The sequence below is a fragment of the Microtus oregoni genome, unplaced genomic scaffold (genome assembly GCF_018167655.1).
Source record: "Microtus oregoni isolate MIOR12 unplaced genomic scaffold, Mior012 000011F_ref0000422, whole genome shotgun sequence".
NCBI classification, from domain to species: Eukaryota; Metazoa; Chordata; class Mammalia; order Rodentia; family Cricetidae; genus Microtus; species Microtus oregoni.
In genome coordinates, this window is record NW_024543070.1 from 15,938,847 (window position 1) to 15,956,882 (window position 18,036).

General features: G+C 48.1%; 1 protein-coding gene across 3 annotated transcripts; it reads left to right on the top strand.

Annotated features, from left to right (window-relative positions):
• The first annotated feature begins 2,254 nt into the window (after window positions 1-2,254).
• On the top strand, window positions 2,255-14,266 carry Gnpda1 (glucosamine-6-phosphate deaminase 1). 3 transcript variants are annotated; one of them, XM_041660069.1, is made up of 7 exons: window positions 2,255-2,341; window positions 2,950-3,079; window positions 6,102-6,203; window positions 8,939-9,121; window positions 9,532-9,716; window positions 11,677-11,851; window positions 12,853-14,266. In XM_041660069.1, the coding sequence occupies exons 2-7, from the start codon at window positions 2,956-2,958 to the stop codon at window positions 12,951-12,953; spliced, it is 870 nt and encodes a 289-aa protein (XP_041516003.1). In that variant the 5' UTR covers window positions 2,255-2,341; window positions 2,950-2,955; the 3' UTR covers window positions 12,954-14,266. The 3 variants fall into 3 exon arrangements, with proteins under 3 accessions (XP_041516003.1, XP_041516002.1, XP_041516004.1); XM_041660068.1 differs by having other exon boundaries at window positions 2,279-2,333; XM_041660070.1 differs by lacking the exon at window positions 2,255-2,341 and adding an exon at window positions 2,360-2,612.
• Window positions 14,267-18,036: the final 3,770 nt, after the last annotated feature.

An 18,036-nucleotide genomic window follows, 5' to 3' on the forward strand; every position in this document is an offset into this window, starting at 1 on the left:
AACCCCTGGGTCTATCCACAGTAGAACTAGTCAAGAGAACTAAATATAGCTACTGTATACATGAACGACATGACCACTCTCTAAAATGGTTAAGGGGAAGGTTTTTCTTGTAGATATGAGAGAACAGCTAGAGGTATCTGGAGGAGTCTTGAGCAGAGAGAGAAAGAAGTAGACTGGACATGGCCAGGGCTGTCTGTGAGAGAGGGGAGAATAGCAGGGGATGGAGAATAGAAAACAAACCTAGTGAGAATAGCAAGGTTATAAGGAGAATGAGTAACTGGGTGTGTTGGGAGACGCTGTGAACTGAAAGCAATTTAGGGTAGAGGAGAACACGGTGAGAAAGGCTAGGTTGCTAGCATGGACTTTGAAACATATGACAGGTATTTGTGATACCAGCACGTGGTCTGATATACTGATAGCCCCCCGCCCCCCCCCCCCAGGTAGCCATGTGTCTCTTCTGCCAGAGGAAAGGGAAATGACTCATTTTTGGCAGATGGGAACCAGTTTCACAAGTTCCTGAGGAATGCTGGCTTTTCTCTAACCACCAGAAATCCTCCTATAGTCCATGTTGAGTTTGTTTCTGGATATTTGGACTGTCTTTTGAAATTTGGGGAACTGGAATTCCCTTTGGACCTAACAGCCACCTCATTGTTTGAGGAAGGCTGTAGGGGCATTTCAATTGTATTTTAATAAATAAAGCCTGCCTGAAGATCTGAGAGTAAAACAGTCCCACTGGTCAGCCTGATAGACTGGGTAATGGTAACACGCACCTTTAATCCCAGTAGCCACAATGACACAGACCTTTAATCCCAGTAGCCACACTAGTTGCCATAGAAACCGGGTGGTGCATGCCTTTAATCCCAGCCCTAGAGAGGATTATAAAACGGGAGGAGACAGCTCTCAGACATAGTCTCATTCCGAGATTCCTGAAGGCAGGATTGCCATTGTCAGACTAAGGTCAAGGTAAGAGGCGGTGTTTTGCTTTTCGGATCTTCAGATTGAAGCAGGTGTGTTTTAGATCTGAGGCAAGGGGTGGTGGTGGGGAATGACACAATGACACGCGGACAGACACAGGCAGTTCCAGGACTGTCTGATTAAAGCAAGCTGTAGTTAGAACTACAGTGGCCAGTGGGTTATCTCTCCCCAAGCTGGTCTTTCAGAGAGTAGCTGCTCACTGGCTTTTGAGGTCCCTTTTTTGGGGGTAGAGTTAGGGTTGATAGAAAACAGCTGTAGAGATAATAGACCTTCAGCACCTGAACAGAAGAGTAAGGGACCAAGGACTCAAGGCTTAGGAAACAAACTTATTCCTATAAAGTTTGGAGACTTAATAACTAAGTATAACAATGTGGCGCCTTAACAATAGTGTGGCGCCTGTTTTGGTTTCCCATGTGGTGGCTCATGCCTTTAATCCTAGCACTCAGGAAAAGAGAGGCAGAGCTATCTTTGTGAGTTCAAAGTCAGCCTGGTCTACATAGTTTCAGGACAGGCAGGGCTATAGAATGGCAAGGACCCTCCTTACTCTCCTTGTTCTGATTTCCATCTCTGGCTGGCTAACACACAAGAATTTCGACATAAGTAACTAGCCTGACTACTGGCAAGGGAACAATAGTTCCCCCTCCGAGAAGCTTCACAAATGAGGTGATTGAAAGGGCAGTGAGTGTACCTTCCTCTGGCTTCCTTGTGACCTGAGCATAGGAGGGAGCCCTTTGACTGTTGATGTCTCTCTGTTCCACTGTGCGATCACGAATCTGCACAGCCAAACCTTTAAAAAGTCTCCTTTTCAAGGTCAGAATTCTGTGGATAAGGAAAAAAGCTCATACTCATAACCAGATTTAGCTGCAGATTAAGCCCTGTCAAAAGTCCCTTGAAAGCAGTGCTCAGATAGACTGCACCTCTCCTAAGGCCAACATGGGGCAACTCCTTATCCAGAACTGCTGCTCTGCTTGTGCGCACCCCACCCTAGGCTGAGGGGGAACACGATCGCACAGTCAGCAGCCAGAGTCACGGTCCACTTCGCACTTAACATCTAAGTTTGCACAGACAGACACACACACACTTTGCACTTCACACACACAGACACACACACTGCACTTCACACACACATTTTGCCACACACACACACACACACACACACACACACACACACACACACACACACACACACACACACTCGCCTCCACCCCCAGGTCAGGAGACCGCAAGCCCAGCAGCGCGGCAGGGCTGGGCCGCCCTGAGTCAGCTGGCGGCGCGCGCACCGCGTGACCCGCGGCCACGTGACCCGCGCGGGCCCAGCCGCCAGTGCTGTAACCTTCGCAGCCGCGGGAAGCGTGCGTGTAAGTGGGTACGATCCAGCCGGAGCCCCCGACCCCCGGACCTGGGTCACTGGCGGGCCGAGGGGCAGCGCTAGCGCAGTCTGGGAGGGGGACGGATGGCAAGCCACCTGCCCTCCTGCCGCAGGCTTATCTGTATCCCTTGGTACTTTGGGGAAACTAAGGACCCAGGAAGCACCTTCCCCCCTCTGCAGGACTCGCCGCCTCCTCCTCTAGTGCCCCAAGGTGACCCCGTGGCACCTCTGGTAGCGAAGGGAGCTCGAGGCCGAGAACCCGGCCTGGGTGAGGATGAGGATGTGGGCAAGAACGGGCCCTACTGCTAGGTGACTCCATGCTGTGTGGTTCCAGTGCCCTATCGTGAGATCGAGGAGGCACTGACCCACCCCGTTTACGCAGGAAGGAAAGGGACCAGAAAATTCTGGGGCGTTGGGTGGTCCTCCCTAGCCAAGGATGGCCCCACAATACCGCCTCCTGGTGGTCAGTGGAGGCACCCGGCCTAGCCTGTTCACCTGTGAGCTGGGAGAAGGCTGTTGCCAGGCTAGAGAGACTCTGTCCCCCTCCCCGGCCTTCTCTGCCCCCTGCCCTTCCCTTAATTCAGCCTGTTATCTCCATGCTGCAGGACGAGATGAAGCTCATTATCCTGGACCACTATTCCCAGGCCAGCGAGTGGGCGGCCAAGTACATTAGGAACCGCATCATCCAGTTTAACCCAGGGCCTGACAAGTACTTCACCTTGGGGCTCCCCACCGGTATGCTGTGGGAAAGGGGGTGGTGTACCGAGGGGCGGACAGAGGTCGCTGGAGCCCTTTAAAGGGGTCAGGATCATGGGCTCACTTAGCCCAGAGACTTTAAAAGATGGATTAAAATGCTGTTGCCCTGGTGTCCTCCCCGTAGAGAAGAAAGGCACCAGGCTTGCTTTAGTGCTGCCTATTCCTGAAAAATCCTGGAACAGGAGTCTCGGTGAGGCAGTGTTAGTCCTGAGAAAAACCAATTCCACGACTAATTAAAGCAAGCCTTATTAAGAGGTGCACCAGGAACTAGCCAGCCGGCTGCTTCTGGAACCCAAAGTTGGGATTTCAGAAGGCAACATTGGAAGTGAGGAAGACAAGGCTTCTATAGATCTCAGGGGTAGGGGTTCCAGACTGGGGGGAGGGGGGGCATAGGCAGGGTGATGGGAACAGAATATAACAGGTGGTCAAAGCAAGGAAATCACAAATGGAGTTATCGTAGAGGGTCTTATAACGTTTTGAAACAAATGTAGGGTCTCGAGATGGTTATAAACAACTTTTTGAAACAAACACTCGATTGCCATTCCTGGGACAGGCAGCAGAAAGCCATTTGTAGTTAAGGTTACAAGTGGGGCATAGCCTAATCCTTGAGAAACAGAGGTTTAATCATAAACAGGAATGAAGCTAGTTCATCTTTACTATAAGATGGCTTGTAAGCCTAGGATAGAGGCAGGCTGGTTCCTTAGCAGTAGTGGCATCCTAACTCAACCCTAAGATGTTCATTTTATAGGGTTAATTTCTGTTCTCTGCATGTAGGGGGTACTAGCTAAGTACTGGTCATGGGAGAATTGAGAAGTTAGTCATTCAAATAATTTTCCATAAAACTTAATTGATTAGAAAACCCAATGTCTTCTGAAAAAACAATGTTACCTTTACAGGGAGATACTTTGGTCCAGTGCCTCAAGAAAGTATCCTAAATATTTCTTTCCCAAGTGGGGATATTGGTCTTCGTGGTTTTGTTTGGCCCATCCACAAGAAAGAGGCCTTCAGACTTTTGCAGTAAATAATATAGCAGCAAATGTTTCAGCTTCAATATTATAGCTCCTTATTCTGCCGCTGTAGATAGGAAAACAGCCGCAGACAATATGCACATAATGTGTAGCTCTGTCAATAAAACTTTATTTGTAGACACTGATGTAATTTTTATATGCCATGAAATAGTCTTTTGATTTTTAAAAACTATATTAAAAGTTTAAGACCCATTCTTAGGACTGGGGAGATGGCTCGGCAGTTAAGAGCACCGCTGTCTTGCGGAGGACCCGAGTTCAGTTCCCGGCACCCATATTAGTATGCTCACAACCCTCTGTAACTCCAGCTCCAGGAGCTGCAGGGCCTCTTTAGGAGTCTGTAGCTGCCTGCACTCACACATACATGAAATTGAGAGGGAATCTTTTGTTTTTTGTTTCTTGAGACAGGGTCTCACTAGGTAGCCTTGGCTGGCTTGGAGCTGGCTATGTAGACCAGACTGGTCTCAAACTCAGAGAGATCCGCCGACCTCTCTCCCTAGTGCTGGGATTAAAGGTGTGTGCTACCATGCCTGGCAAGTAAGTCCTTTTAGCTGCTGAGCCTCCTCTCCATTTCCACTCAGTAGATGAGTCTCTGAGTGCCTGCTGTAAGCCAGGCAGTTAAGGTTCTAGGGATAAAGCAACAACACTTAAAAAAAAAAAAAAAAGGACATAAATTCCTACTTCCCAAAGCTTAAATTATAGTGGAGAGAGAGAGGGTAAACAAGTTAATTAGCAAAATGTAGAGTATTTTAGGAGGGAACAGAAGAGAAAAGCAGCACAGGAGAAGGCTAGGGAGCGTGCTTAGTGGGGAGCTGTGTCAGATGTGGGGGCAGAGAAGGCCTCTGGGAAAGCCCGAAGAAGTGAGTTAGCCATGAAGTTGCTAGAAGGAAGAGCACGGCCTATAGAGAGGACTGGGTGGAAAGGCCCTGAGGTGAAGCCCAAGGCAGGCTTGGGCAGTCTCTGTGAGATTAGTTATTATGGGGCAGAAAGGAGACGTTGGTGGATTTTGGAAAGGAGTGATGATCTCGGCTGGATGAGGTTGAGTTTTTCCCTTCTATATCTTTTTAGTTTAAAATTTTTTTCAAATATTTAAAAGAATTGAAATCAGCAGTATGGTATCTTTGCCTAGAATCACCAGTTAATATTGTAGCACATTTTACTTTTTTCTCTGGTTCTTGTTCTCTGTCTACCCTTATAAAATTTGTTGTTGGAGTCACGTGACAGTCAGTTCCAGACATCGTGACCCTTTACCCTAAATCTTGCAGGCCTTACCTCCCAGGAATAAGGACAGTTGTTGATAGCCCTAAGGCTTAGTCTGCACAGCATTCTGCAGTATCCTCTAGTACACAGCCTGTGTTCAGAACCTTTCCCTGGGAGTCTACATGAGCTTTTATTCTTCTCCTTGTCTGTAGGCCTGGTTAGGGACTAATCTTGTGTCTTCAAGCCTCCCGTTGGCCACATCCTTATCTCGGAAAGTCAGTTTTTAGTTAACCCAGTATCCAATCAGGATTCTTGTATGTTTGTTCTTTTTTCTGCCATGTAGCTGGGGATGGGGCCCATCACTGCGCCATGCCCTCAGCTCGGCTCTTCCGTCTTTTACCCTCTTGTGGTCCTGTCTTTTGTTTGCTTACCTGTTCATGAGACTCAACCAGGACTTTGCTATTGTTCTGATAAGTCTTCCCCGAACTCTGAAGCACAGCTTACATCTCTGCTGTGTCCCCATTTCTGCATAGTGGTCTCTCTGTTCTAGGGTAGTTGCCTCTGTCTTCCCATAGTTGATGTTTGTAGAACATCACATCAGGAATCGAGTGTGGCAGTCACTCAGATACTGGCTAGTGACCTCTGTAGCTGACGGAGACCCTCACTGTCCTGACTCCTGGAATATAACAGTCTAATGGGCTCACAGTAGATGGATGGTAGGTGGGGCTGGAGCATAGAGGGGACTGCAGATCTGACGTTCCTAATGCTTCTTGCAGGGAGCACCCCACTTGGCTGCTACCAGAAGCTGATCGAGTACTATAAGAATGGAGACCTTTCCTTTAAATATGTGAAAACCTTCAACATGGATGAGTATGTGGGTGAGTGTTCTTCATGTTCTTCCCAGCGCTAGGGGCATCATGCTCCCTCTCACGGACTCAGCTTGGAGAGAGAGGAATGTCTTAGAGGTGATTGTCTCTGGCAGCTTGGCTTTACCCGGCTGTACGATGAGACTCACCTTAGTAGTTAGGGTAACAGAGGCCATGATTGGTGCAGAGGCTTACTGTGCATAGCAGACATTTTAGCAAATACTTAATAACTATGAAGATGCCTTCCTCTCTCTTGGTCCCCCATTCCCTGCCATTTCTCTTTGGACACCTGCAGATGAGATTCTGGAGTCCAGGTTCTGTGTGTGGCCTGTTTGCTCACATGTGTCCTTCAGCTTCTTTCTGACCCCTTGGTGGAGGCTGAGACTTGTGCCTTTGGTCCTCTGTCCTTGCCTCCTGATACCCTGTGGTTTCATTTTAAAGGTTAAAAAACAAACAAGCAAACAAACAGAAACCTAATAAAGTACACATTAACCATCTTCAAAACTGGGGGTTTTGAAATAGCCCAACTACTGGGTTAGGGAAAGGATGGATAAGGCAGGCGGTTGATTTAGCCCAGAGAACTGAGGGCAGCCTGGGAAACACAGGCATTTCTGGCTGAAAAGCACAAAACCAAGGCTGGAGGGGTTGCTCAGTGGTTAGGAACACATACCGGCTTTAATTCCAGCACTAGGAAGGCAGAAGCAGTAGGATCTCAGTGAGTTTAAGGTCAGCCTGTTCTGCACAGCAAGATCCAGATAGCCAGGGTGACACAGAGAGACCCTGTCTCAATCCCACTCCCTGCTAGAGAAGGAACATATACTGCTCTTGCAGAGAACCCAAGTTCAGTTCCCAGCACCCACATCAGGTGGCTTACAATCTCCTGTAACTCCAGCTCCACAGGATCTAACACTTTCTTCTGCCTCTGTGGGCACTACACCCGTACCCCTGCCCCAGCCGCCACAGACACCTTTTTCTTGAGCACGTGTTAATGTTGAGTTCAACGCATTCACACCACTGTGACCCCTCGTCAGAACGCTCACCCTGCAGAGCTGAGACTTCCTGTCAAACTGCTCCCCAGTTTTCCTTCTCTCAAGGTGCTGGAAACCACTGTGTTCGCTCTGTTCCCCAGAACCTGACTTCTCCAGGCACCCCATGTGAGTCAGGTCACGGATACGCTTGGCTGTTTGTGCCTGGCTTCTTCACATAGCATTCATTCATTTATGGTATGGACCAGATGGTTTTTGTTTCCCCTTTTGGTTTTTATTTTGAAATAGGATCCTGCTGTGTAGCCCAAATTGGCCTGGAACTTGTGATCTTCCCACTTTTCCTCTCAAGTGCTAGGGTCACAAGTGTGCTCTGCTGTGCATAAAGACTAAATATATTTTGAAAATTACATCTAGGGTGTGTGTGTGTGTGTGTGTGTGTGTGTATCAGAGGATTGCTTGCTGGAGTCCGTTATGTCCTTCCACCGTGTGACGTGAGTCCTGGAGATCAGGCCATCAGCTTGGTGGCAAGCACCTTTACCTGCTGAGCATCTTGCCACCTGTACTTTTTGTTTTTGTTTGTTTATTTTGAGACAAGATCTCACTATATGACCTGGTTTTCCTGGAACCCATTCTATAGATCAGGCTGACCTCAAACTCAAAGATCCACCTGCCTCTGCCTCCCCAGAATTGGGATTAAAGGCGTTTGCCACTAACTCTTGGCCAGCCCTACTTGTAAATGTTTTGAGACAAATTTTCCTTTGATTTTGGCATAGCCGACGATTGAACCCAGCACCTGAGGTATGCATGGCAAGTGTTCTACCCCTGATGAACATTCTTGGTCTCTGATTTAAAACGTTTCAAGTGTTTTGCCACAGGGTCTCACTATGCAGCCTTGGCTGACTTAGAACTTACTGTGTAGATCACATGGCCTTGAACTCCTAGAGATCCTCCCCCTGTTTTTGTTTCCCGAGTGCTGGTATTAAAGGCTTGACTTTATTTTTTTTAAGATTTATTTATTTATTATGTATACAACATTCTGCCTTGATGTATGCCCGCACGTCAGAGGAGGGCGCCAGATCTCAGTACAGATGGTTGTGAGCCACCATGTGGTTGCTGGGAATTGAAATCAGGACCTCTGGAAGAGCAGCCAGTGTTCTTAACCTCTGAGCCATCTCTCCAGCCCCAAGGCTTGACTTTAAATAATCTTCACATTGAGATTATTTTTAAACATCTTTCAGTTTTGAGAAGCTCTGATATTCTCTTCAATCACTTAATGTTCAAGTTGAAGTTCAGACTTAGTGGGAAATAATAGAAGCAGGGGTGGGATAGAAGGTCCAGGGTAAAGGATGTGGTCGCATCCATTACCCAAGGACTCGGTCTTCCCACCCAGGTGGGCAAGCCACCTCTAGCTGCAGTGTTCCTAGACTCCATCTTGTGATCATTCACTTATGAAAAGGTGATGAGTGTGTGCCTCTCTCCAACCCCAAGCTGGTGCAAAGGCTCAAACTGAGGCTCTCACATGCTGCTCAAATGCTCTACCACTGAGCTACAGTGGGGATCAGAATGAGATCTCCCAGTTCTCAGCCCACCCCCACCAGTATGCAGTTACAGCCCAGCCCAGCTCAGCCCAGCCCAGTCCTACATGGCCGGGGTCAGATGGGTGGTCTCCTAAGTGACTCCCAGTGTGATCTCCCAGCATGGCCCTTGGGAGGAGGGCTCGGGCTCAACCCCGGTCTGATCAAGGATCCCCTGACCCCACAGGTCTGCCTCGAGAGCACCCGGAGAGCTACCACTCCTTCATGTGGAATAATTTCTTCAAGCACATTGACATCCATCCTGAAAACACCCACATCCTGGATGGGAACGCAGCTGACCTGCAGGCCGAGTGTGCTGCTTTTGAGGAGAAGATCCAGGCTGCAGGCGGGATCGAACTCTTTGTTGGAGGTGAGCATGGCTCAGAGAGAGGCTCTGTCTTTAGGAAAGAAGAGAAAGGAAAACTAGCGGAGGGGAGGGCAGGAGTTTGCAGGTCCTGCACACTTACAAAGTCAGCCATCCAGGCTGTTGGGTTTGCTGGACTCTGGCTCTGGGCAAGAGGAAGGGAGAAGTAGCACTTCCCCAGTCTGGAGCACAAGGGAAGCATTTTACACAGTTCTAGCTGAGGGTGGAGGCAAGTTCCCAGAGTCTGTGCCTCAGGTAGAGGCGGTGGGAAGGGAGGTCACAGCTTGAGGTAGACCTGACTTAGGGCACAGATGAGAGAAGAAATGTAGCTTTCCAAGATTTCAAAGAGAAGGGGAGTCTGTTGTTTTTGAAGTTCTCAGTCTCTGGGACTCATGGCTGCTCTACCATCTCCACAGGCATCGGCCCTGATGGACACATTGCTTTCAACGAGCCGGGCTCCAGTCTAGTGTCCAGGACCCGTGTGAAGACCCTGGCCATGGACACCATCCTGGCCAATGCTAGATTCTTTGATGGTGATCTTGCCAAGGTACCCACCATGGCCCTAACAGTGGGCGTAGGCACTGTGATGGACGCTAAAGAGGTAAGGGTTCAAGGCCTGTCTGCCAATCTTCGCTAAGGCTGGGGAGAAGGCTTAATTTATTGTTAGTTTCAAGCTATACAGGCACCAAGTATATATTTTTATTAACTAACTTTTCATAAATAAAGCTAAAATTCCAACTGGCCTTGACACCGCTTTTCTTCTGCCTTTGGAGATGAGGTCATGCCTGGGGTGAGAGCAATTGTCTGAGCATTTTGTCGATGCCTTAGGGACCAGAGACTGGGCCAGCTGTCTCTGCTACTGTACCTCTTTTATACAGCTGTGGGCAGAAGCTTCCAGCACCACTAGCGGAGAACCAAGACTTTGTACCTGCCTGGGTACTGACCAGACGCTTTTGGTCCCTGTGGTTGGTCACTGTTTGAAAGGACTCTGCTCCTGCAGCCCAAGGATGCTGTGTCTGTAGCCCATGCTTGAAGGCGATAAATGCCGTTAAATTGATTAGAACGTTTTAGACTGAATTTAGTGACTTTTTTCTCTTAGAAAATCACATATCATTTTAATTTTGTTTTTGTGTTCCAGTTTCCTTACTGTGTCTGAATTATATTTTATCGTATTTTTATCTTTCTATTTTTAAAAGGTTTATTTATTTATTATGTATACAGTGTTCTGCCTGCGTGTATGCCTGCAGGTCAGAAGAGGGCAACTGATCTCTTTACAGATGGTTGTGAGCCACCTGTGGTTGCTGGGAATTGAACTCAGGATCATTAGAAAAGAGACAATGCTCTTAACTACTGAGCCATCTCTCCAGCACCCTCATATTTTTCAGAATCTTATTTCTCTTTCTTTTTTTTTGAGAAAGAGATTCTTTGTTTAGTTGTGGCTGTTCTGAAACTCATTCTGTTACCAGGTGGGCCTTGAACTCACAGAGATCCACCTGCCTCTGCCTCCTGAGTGCTGGGATTAAAGGTGTGCACCATCACCACCTCAGAATGATATTTCTCATTGTGAGTATGTGCATGTGTCTGTATATGTGTGTATGCAATTGCATGTCACAGCATTCTCATGGAGCTCGTGGGACAACTTTTCTGAGTCAGTTCTCTCCTTCCGCCACCTGGGACCCAGGGACAGACAGACCTGAGGTTGTCAGGCGTGGCTGCAGGCACCTTTACTTACTGAGCCGTTCGTTGGCTCATGTGTTTGAATTTTAGAAGCACTTCCTTTTCCTTTCCTAGGTATTACACTCAGTGGGAAATAGCTGTAGATCACTTTCCAATGTCTTTGCTCAAGTCGGCAAGAAAGCTTCTAAATCAGTGGAAAAGTAAGCGTTGGTGAATTAAGGTACCTGGACTTCCACTGGGTGGCCTGAGGCAGTCCCTTAGGCTTGGCTCCTGGAAGCACAGGGGTTTGGCGGCTAGGCACACCAGAGCGGACTATGGACTTGGAAAATGGACCAAGGGCAGGATGTAGGGTTTTTAGAACTAAGTCGCCTCCCCGTGCCTCTGTGTTCAGTTCTTTAGAGGGGAGCAGTAGTGGTGCACACCTTAAATCCCAGCACTGGGGAGGCAGGGATAGACACATCTCTTGAGTTCAAGGCCAGCCTGGTCTACGGAGTGAGTTCTGTGCCAGCCAGAGCTGTGCATAGTGAGACCCTGTCTTAAATTTTTCATAAAAAGGAAAGGAGCAGTGATTGTATTGGTCACTCCATGGTGGGGATGGAGGACTTCAGGTGAAAGGGGTCCGCAGAGCTGAGTTCTTTAGGTTGCCTTTCAGCTCGTGTGTCCTTGGTATCTTAGCTCTGGAGTTTCATGGAATGCCACCGCGTCCTTGCTGTCTGTAAACAGAAAACCCCACACCAAGTCACACGAGCACCTCCAATGATCTGAACTGGAAAGAGCAGATACAGGGGCAACCTTTGTGAGGGTCGACCTCGGGCCCACAGATAACTCCCACCAGGGCTCCCCAAGCTGCACACCCCATCACTGTTCTGTCTTCTGGTCCCCAGGTGATGATCCTCATCACAGGTGCGCACAAGGCTTTTGCTCTGTACAAAGCCATCGAGGAGGGTGTGAACCACATGTGGACTGTGTCCGCCTTCCAGCAGCATCCCCGTACCGTGTTTGTGTGTGACGAGGACGCCACCTTGGAGCTCAAAGTCAAGACCGTCAAATATTTCAAAGGTGAGGCTCTGGCAGTGGAGAAAGTCCTGGGCAGTCTTGAGAGGGAGGGAGGGAGGAAGGCAGAGAGGGAGGGAGGGAGAGAGGGAGGGGTGGATCTGGCTTTCATTCTGGGTTTGCTTTGCTTTGCTTTATTTATTTGAGTCAGGGTCTTACTGTGTAGCTCTGGCTGACCTAGCTTTGTAGACCAGGCTGGTATTGAACTCACAGAGATCTGTCTGCCTCAGGCTCCTGAGTGCTGGAATTAGAGGCATTACTACCATGTCCAACTTATTCTGGGCATTTTAATCAGCACCTTTTTTTTTTTTAATGTGGGGGGGTATGCGTGAATTCTGGGTATCGAACTTAGATGGCGAGGCTTGTACAACAAGCACCTTTACCCATTGAATTATCTTGCTGGCCCACCACCTACGATCTCAATAATAATCAAACCCTACCATTCTACTATATGGTCATTTCTTTTTCTGTCCATGATTGGAAGGCTCTGTGTCTGGAGATCGTGACTGAGAGAGGAGACAAAAAGATGTAGTCACAGACCATAGGGCTGCAGTAACCTCACACGATGTGGAGCCTCAGGTTTCCTCCGTCAGGCATCAGACGGGCATTCCTCCTGTAGCTGGGGCACTAGACCAGCTATCTAGGGATCCGTGTTTCCTTTGTTTCGGGATGCCTGCTAGGACAGCGGTAGCTTTTCTAGAGCGCCTGCCCAGTAATCGTAAAACCCTAGTTGTAAGAAACTTACGTGACAATCCTCACTCATTAAGCAGCTAAATTAGAATTTGCCCTTTGCTAAAAAGACTAATCTTTAACAGCCCACTCCCACCCTGATAGGGCTGACACAGCTGTGAGCTCTGTCACTCCACAGAACGAACTGTGTTTAGTGTTTGGAGGTCACAGAGATCAAGGTCCTCTTGGGACCACTTGAGCCTCTCTGTGTTCCTCTTGGCAGTTGTAACATTGGCCTCCGCCTGCATTGAATGCTGTTTGCTTTCAATTTGTTACAGGTTTAATGCTTGTTCATAACAAGTTGGTGGACCCCCTGTACAGTATCAAGGAGAAGGAAATTCAGAAAAACCAGACTACTAAGAAGCCATATAGCGACTAGCCTGTGCCAACTCACCGAGTACCTCAGAGGAACAGGCAGGTCTCTCTGGAACTTGTAAGAGAGTAGAATTACTTTGCTTCAGTTCCCTACGGTCGCTGCAGACCCGTGGCTAGGCACATACTGGCTGGGGAGTTTAGCTATGGGGAACATTGTTTATACCTTCTTTTTCAGTCCTGGGGTTTGAACCTAGGGCCTGGCATATGCCAGGTAAGTGTTCAACTAATTGAGCTGTGTCCCCAACCTTCTGCACCTTTTCGTGATTTATTTTTGTAAAATAGAGATGATTTCCATCATTGACTGTCATTATACCTAAGTGAAGACTCTCACCTCTCCATCTGCCCCTACACACATGGCCAACACACTCCCATCGAGAAGCCCTGACTGTGTGTGTGCTTGCTCTTGAGTGGGCTTGTGCACTTTGGAGTCTTGAGGGTCCCTCTTCCACAGGTTTGCTCATTGAGAATCTTTTTTCTGAAGACCACACTTCCAGAACCCGAATTATGCACAAGGAAGCACCCTTCCTGTAGGAACCAAGTCCCTCAGGGAGAAGCCTATCCCTTGCTCCCATTGCCTGGATCTTTTCTTCTTGCTATCAACAGCTAGCCTTTCTGTAAACAGGCTTTCTGGGTAGGTTTGGACATGGGGTGAGGGGCTACGGTGGCTTTCATAGATAAACTCAGAGTTTCCAAAGTCCAGCCATGTCTTGTTCTCCCTCAAGGTTCCAACACGAGAAAGGTGGAAGCCCTTTTCCCATCAGAGCTGTGTTTTTCTCGAAGGATTCCTATACACTCCCTAGTAAGGAGGTCCACTCGGGTGGTAGACATGCCCATGATTTCAGTGTTGTTTACCCAAGATGGAGAGCCGGAACCTGCACACACGTGCTGTGCTCTCGTGCTTCCTCAGAGCTGAGCAACAAGATTACACACAGGTTAATACTGGCTCCTCACTTACACCACCTGTGATTCCCCCACCTCTCAGGCTTGCGAGGTGTCCTCAGATGGTCTCAGCATCAGAAATACAACCCTTGCCTACTTGTCCTTCAAGCCCCCTTCCCAGGCTCCTCTGCTCCCCCTGTGTTTATATTCTCCAGCCTCAGTGGAGTGGTCACTGCCTCCTGCTTTGTCTTTGTACCTGTTGAAGCAACAGCTGCCTATTTCCAGGACAGGTTTTGAGGCCCTGGCAGCCCTCTAGAAGTACTGTGTTTAGTACCAGCATTTTGTCTCGTTTTTATATGTGATCATGCTGTCGTTCTTTGCTAAGATAATGGATCAGTAGACTTGTTTACAATGTGATATTTTCTATTAAATCTAATATTTTCAAATAAGATGTGTCATTTGTGAATTTTGACATTCTCCCGAGTTACTCTTCCATTGCTGTGAAGAGATACCACAACCAAGGCAACTTAGAAAGAAGAAAGAGCATGAACTGGGCACTTGCTCACAGTTTCAGAGGGTCAGCTTGTCATCATGATGGAGTGTGGCGGCAGGCAGGCGTGATGCTGGAGCAGCAGCCGAGAACTTACATCTTATCTGCAAGATGGAGGCAAACAAGGAGCGAGACTAGGCCTGGTGTGGGCTTCTGGAACCTCAAAGCCCATCCCCAGTGACACGCCTCCAATAAGGCCACACCTCCTTTCTAAACAGTCCACCAACTCATCTATTTGAACCACCGCGTTCAAATAGATGAGCCTCTGGTGGCCATTCTTACTCAGACCTAACCCAGAGTGCAGAAAGTTATCTTCTGAGGATGTATTTGGGCAACCCCTGTAAACATGGTGTTGAGAGGGAAGAGGAGAGTGTGGGTCATGGCCCGCCGTCTGCAGCCCGGCTCTTTTTTCTTGTGCTGTCTGGATGCTGCACACAGGACAGGCTCTGCTCACAGTGCCTACATTTGGAGACCCTGAGTTAACAGAATGGTACTAAGACAATGGAAGCTTTTGCCGGGAGTTGGTGTTTATTGTAGTCTGAGGTTGGCGTAAACTGAAAAAGCAAAATGAGTTTAGTGCTTTGGGAAGAGTAAGCTACCACTGAAGCCCAGTCTCCACCAGGGGAGTAACTGAAAGTCAGTTACAAACAAACAAACAGCTGCTTTCACCACAAAATGCGACCCCTCGTCTAACCAGTTACTGTTTTTGTTATCTGTTTCTTGAGTCAGCCTTGCTATTTCACTCAGACTGAACCAAGCTGAGTAGCTGTTGGGTCAACCCACCCAGGCGTGATCAGGGTCAGCACCTCTATTTTTAATGACATAGTAACTGAGTAACTGCTGCCACCTGCTGGCTATGTTCCTAACAATTCTGGGCAGCTGTGACTTCCAGGCAATTGTTTTTGTTTTTTTTTTTTTTTTGGTTTTTCGAGACAGGGTTTCTCTGTAGCTTTAGAGCCTGTCCTGGAACTCCCTTTGTAGACCAGGCTGGCCTCGAACTCAGAGAGATCCACCTGCCTCTGCCTCCCGAGTGCTGGGATTAAAGGCGTGTGCCACCACTGCCCGGCATTCCAGGCAAATTTTTCATTCATTTTCAAAGGAAGTAGCATACAAATAGCATTAAGGTTCTCATCTAATTACTCTTGGCAGAAACATACATATATTAAGATATTTATAATGTTAACTAGAACCTTCTACTACTAATAAAAATGACCAGACTTAAGCTGGGCATGGTGGTACACTCCTTTGATCCCAGCACTTGGGAGGCAGAGGCAGTCAGATCTCTGAGTTAGAGGTCAGCCAGGGATATGTAGAGAGACTCTGTCTCAAAAACAAAGCGAAACAAGACAAAAAAACAAACAAGTGAACAAACAAACAGGAAAAAGGGAAGACAGAAAGAAAGAAGGGAGGAGGAGAAGAAGGGAGAAGAAAAGAAAAAAGCCAACCCTACTGACCATGATCTGTAGCTCTAGTTAGGCAGATGGAGGCTTTTCCGCTTGCAGTCTTTCAACACAGGAAAAGATGAGCCAGCTGGCCAGCTGGCCCTTCCACACCAATTCAGGACCCACATGGGTTGACAGTCCCCACCCACCCGGGTATTCTCTGTTCAGTGTTTAAATGCTTTTTCTTTCTTCAGAGAACTGAGCAGGGAAAACAACATGGAGTATAAAGGGACTTGAATACCTTTGCTCTGTGGTTTGGGGTGAATTCCCACTGTTTTTGAGACAGGGCCTCGAGTTGCCCAAACTGGCCTTGACCTCTGATCTCCCAGTCTTGCCTCCCTCAGTGCTGAGCTTATAAACATGCGTATCATGCTTTCTTTGCAGCTTATCTATGAATCTAAACTTCAGTTTTTTCTTAAAAACAGCTTAAACAAGACCCATGCGCTGACTGGGCCCCCCCGAGGCCCGCTTGCCCAGAAGTCATCAATCAATGCTTGTGCCCATAGTCACTACAGTGAACAAGTACATGATGGAGAGGTAGGAAACACAGAAAAACGGAGCAGTGTGTACGCTAGAGAGGCATGGAACTGTAGGTATGACGGAGGTGACAGGGGAGAGAGAAGGCTGAGGTCTACACATTGTCATTGCCCGGTAGGGTCAGCCAGATGGTGTTTAACAGCCTGGAGCTTCTGCAGACAGCCTTGCATCACCTCTTGCCACCCCAACCTTCTGCCCAGCCATGGGATCGCCCTGGCTCTGGGCAACAGTGGAGGCCCAAGATGAGGAAAGGTTCACGTTTGGATTGAGCCTCTTCTAGGGGCCACCAGCATGGGCTATGTTGGTGTCAGTGGTCTATGCTGCTGCCCCGGACTTCAATGAAACCTGAGACACACGTGTTGGTACTGTCTACGACTCTGCCCCGTGGTGATGTCCTCAGGTTTTGCTGCCTCAGGGTGTCAGGCTGCTGGGAGTGGCTTGTGTAACCACCTGAGGCCACGCCGAGCCTCATGGTCTGTGCAGCCACTGAAGGCCATGGTGGGCCAGTAGATCTGGTACGGCCTGGATGTGTTACCTTCAGCCTGTATCACCACTGAAGCTCCTGTGAACGCCTGTGCTCAGGGCTGTCACTTGATGTCATGTTAATGTCCAAAGGCACTGGAGAGCTGGTCCCAACCCTCACCAGCCTATGGCACGGGCACTATGGTGCCGGTTGCGGAGGGGACCTGGGAGAGCTAGTCTCACCCTGCTCCAGATACTGCATGGCTCTCCTCAGCTGCTGGCTGCTGGCACGGGTACAGATGCCAGCAGAGAAAGACTCATCCTCCCTTGGGGGGCTGGCTACTAGGAATTTGACCACACTGAGGTGAACAGATGGACAACACAAAATGGACTTGCTTTTTGCTTTTTGGGGGAGAAGAGGGGAGGTTACAGGTGAGGGAGCCAGACTGGGAGGCAAGCAGAATAGGGGTATACTATGTGAGATTCCAAATAATCAATAACAAAAATAATTAGAAAGAAAAAGAAAAATATAAAAGATAGATTAAATACATCTCAGTTGACAAAAGCAGTTCAAAACCAGAAAGGCTTGCAACAATCTGTGACTACAGTTCCAGGAGGTCTGAAATTCTCTTCTGACCTCCTCTGGTACCAGGAACACATGTGGTATATAGAGACAAAACACCCATACACATAAAAATAAATTAAAAAAATAGAATTCTAGCCGGGCGGTGGTGGCGCACGCCTTTAATCCCAGCACTCAGGAGGCAGAGGCAGGCGGATCTCTGTGAGTTAGAGGCCAGCCTGGTCTACAAGAGCTAGTTCCAGGACAGGCTCCAAAAGCCACAGAGAAACCCTGTCTCGAAAAATCAAAAAAAAAAAATAGAATTCTACTAAAACTATACCATCTCAAAATTAGGTGCCTCAAAAAATATTTAAAAACTCAATTGTCTGTGTTAAAACTGAGGCAAGAATTTTGTACCTAAGGAGAGAACAAAGCTAAAGTCAGGTAGTAAACAAGTCTAAGATTAAAACCACTGTTGGCTCCTGAAAAGCCACACAGCAGTGAGGGCTCTCCTGTTTCTGCCACGACAGCACTGTAAAGGCTTTATTCTCACTTCTAAGATATCACCAACAAAATGCACGATAGCTAAAGTTAAGTGAACAATTGCTAACATTTATCATGAAGCACGGCATGGCAATGGCTACACTGAAACACA

Bases quoted from the DNA above. Each gene is read 5' to 3' on its own strand.
- Gnpda1 (XM_041660069.1), top strand. From the start codon at position 2,956: ATGAAGCTCATTATCCTGGACCACTATTCCCAGGCCAGCGAGTGGGCG. The intron at 3,080-6,101 runs GTATGCTGTGGG...TGCTTCTTGCAG, and splicing joins CACCTTGGGGCTCCCCACCG to GGAGCACCCCACTTGGCTGC. The intron at 9,717-11,676 runs GTAAGGGTTCAA...TCTGGTCCCCAG, and splicing joins CTGTGATGGACGCTAAAGAG to GTGATGATCCTCATCACAGG.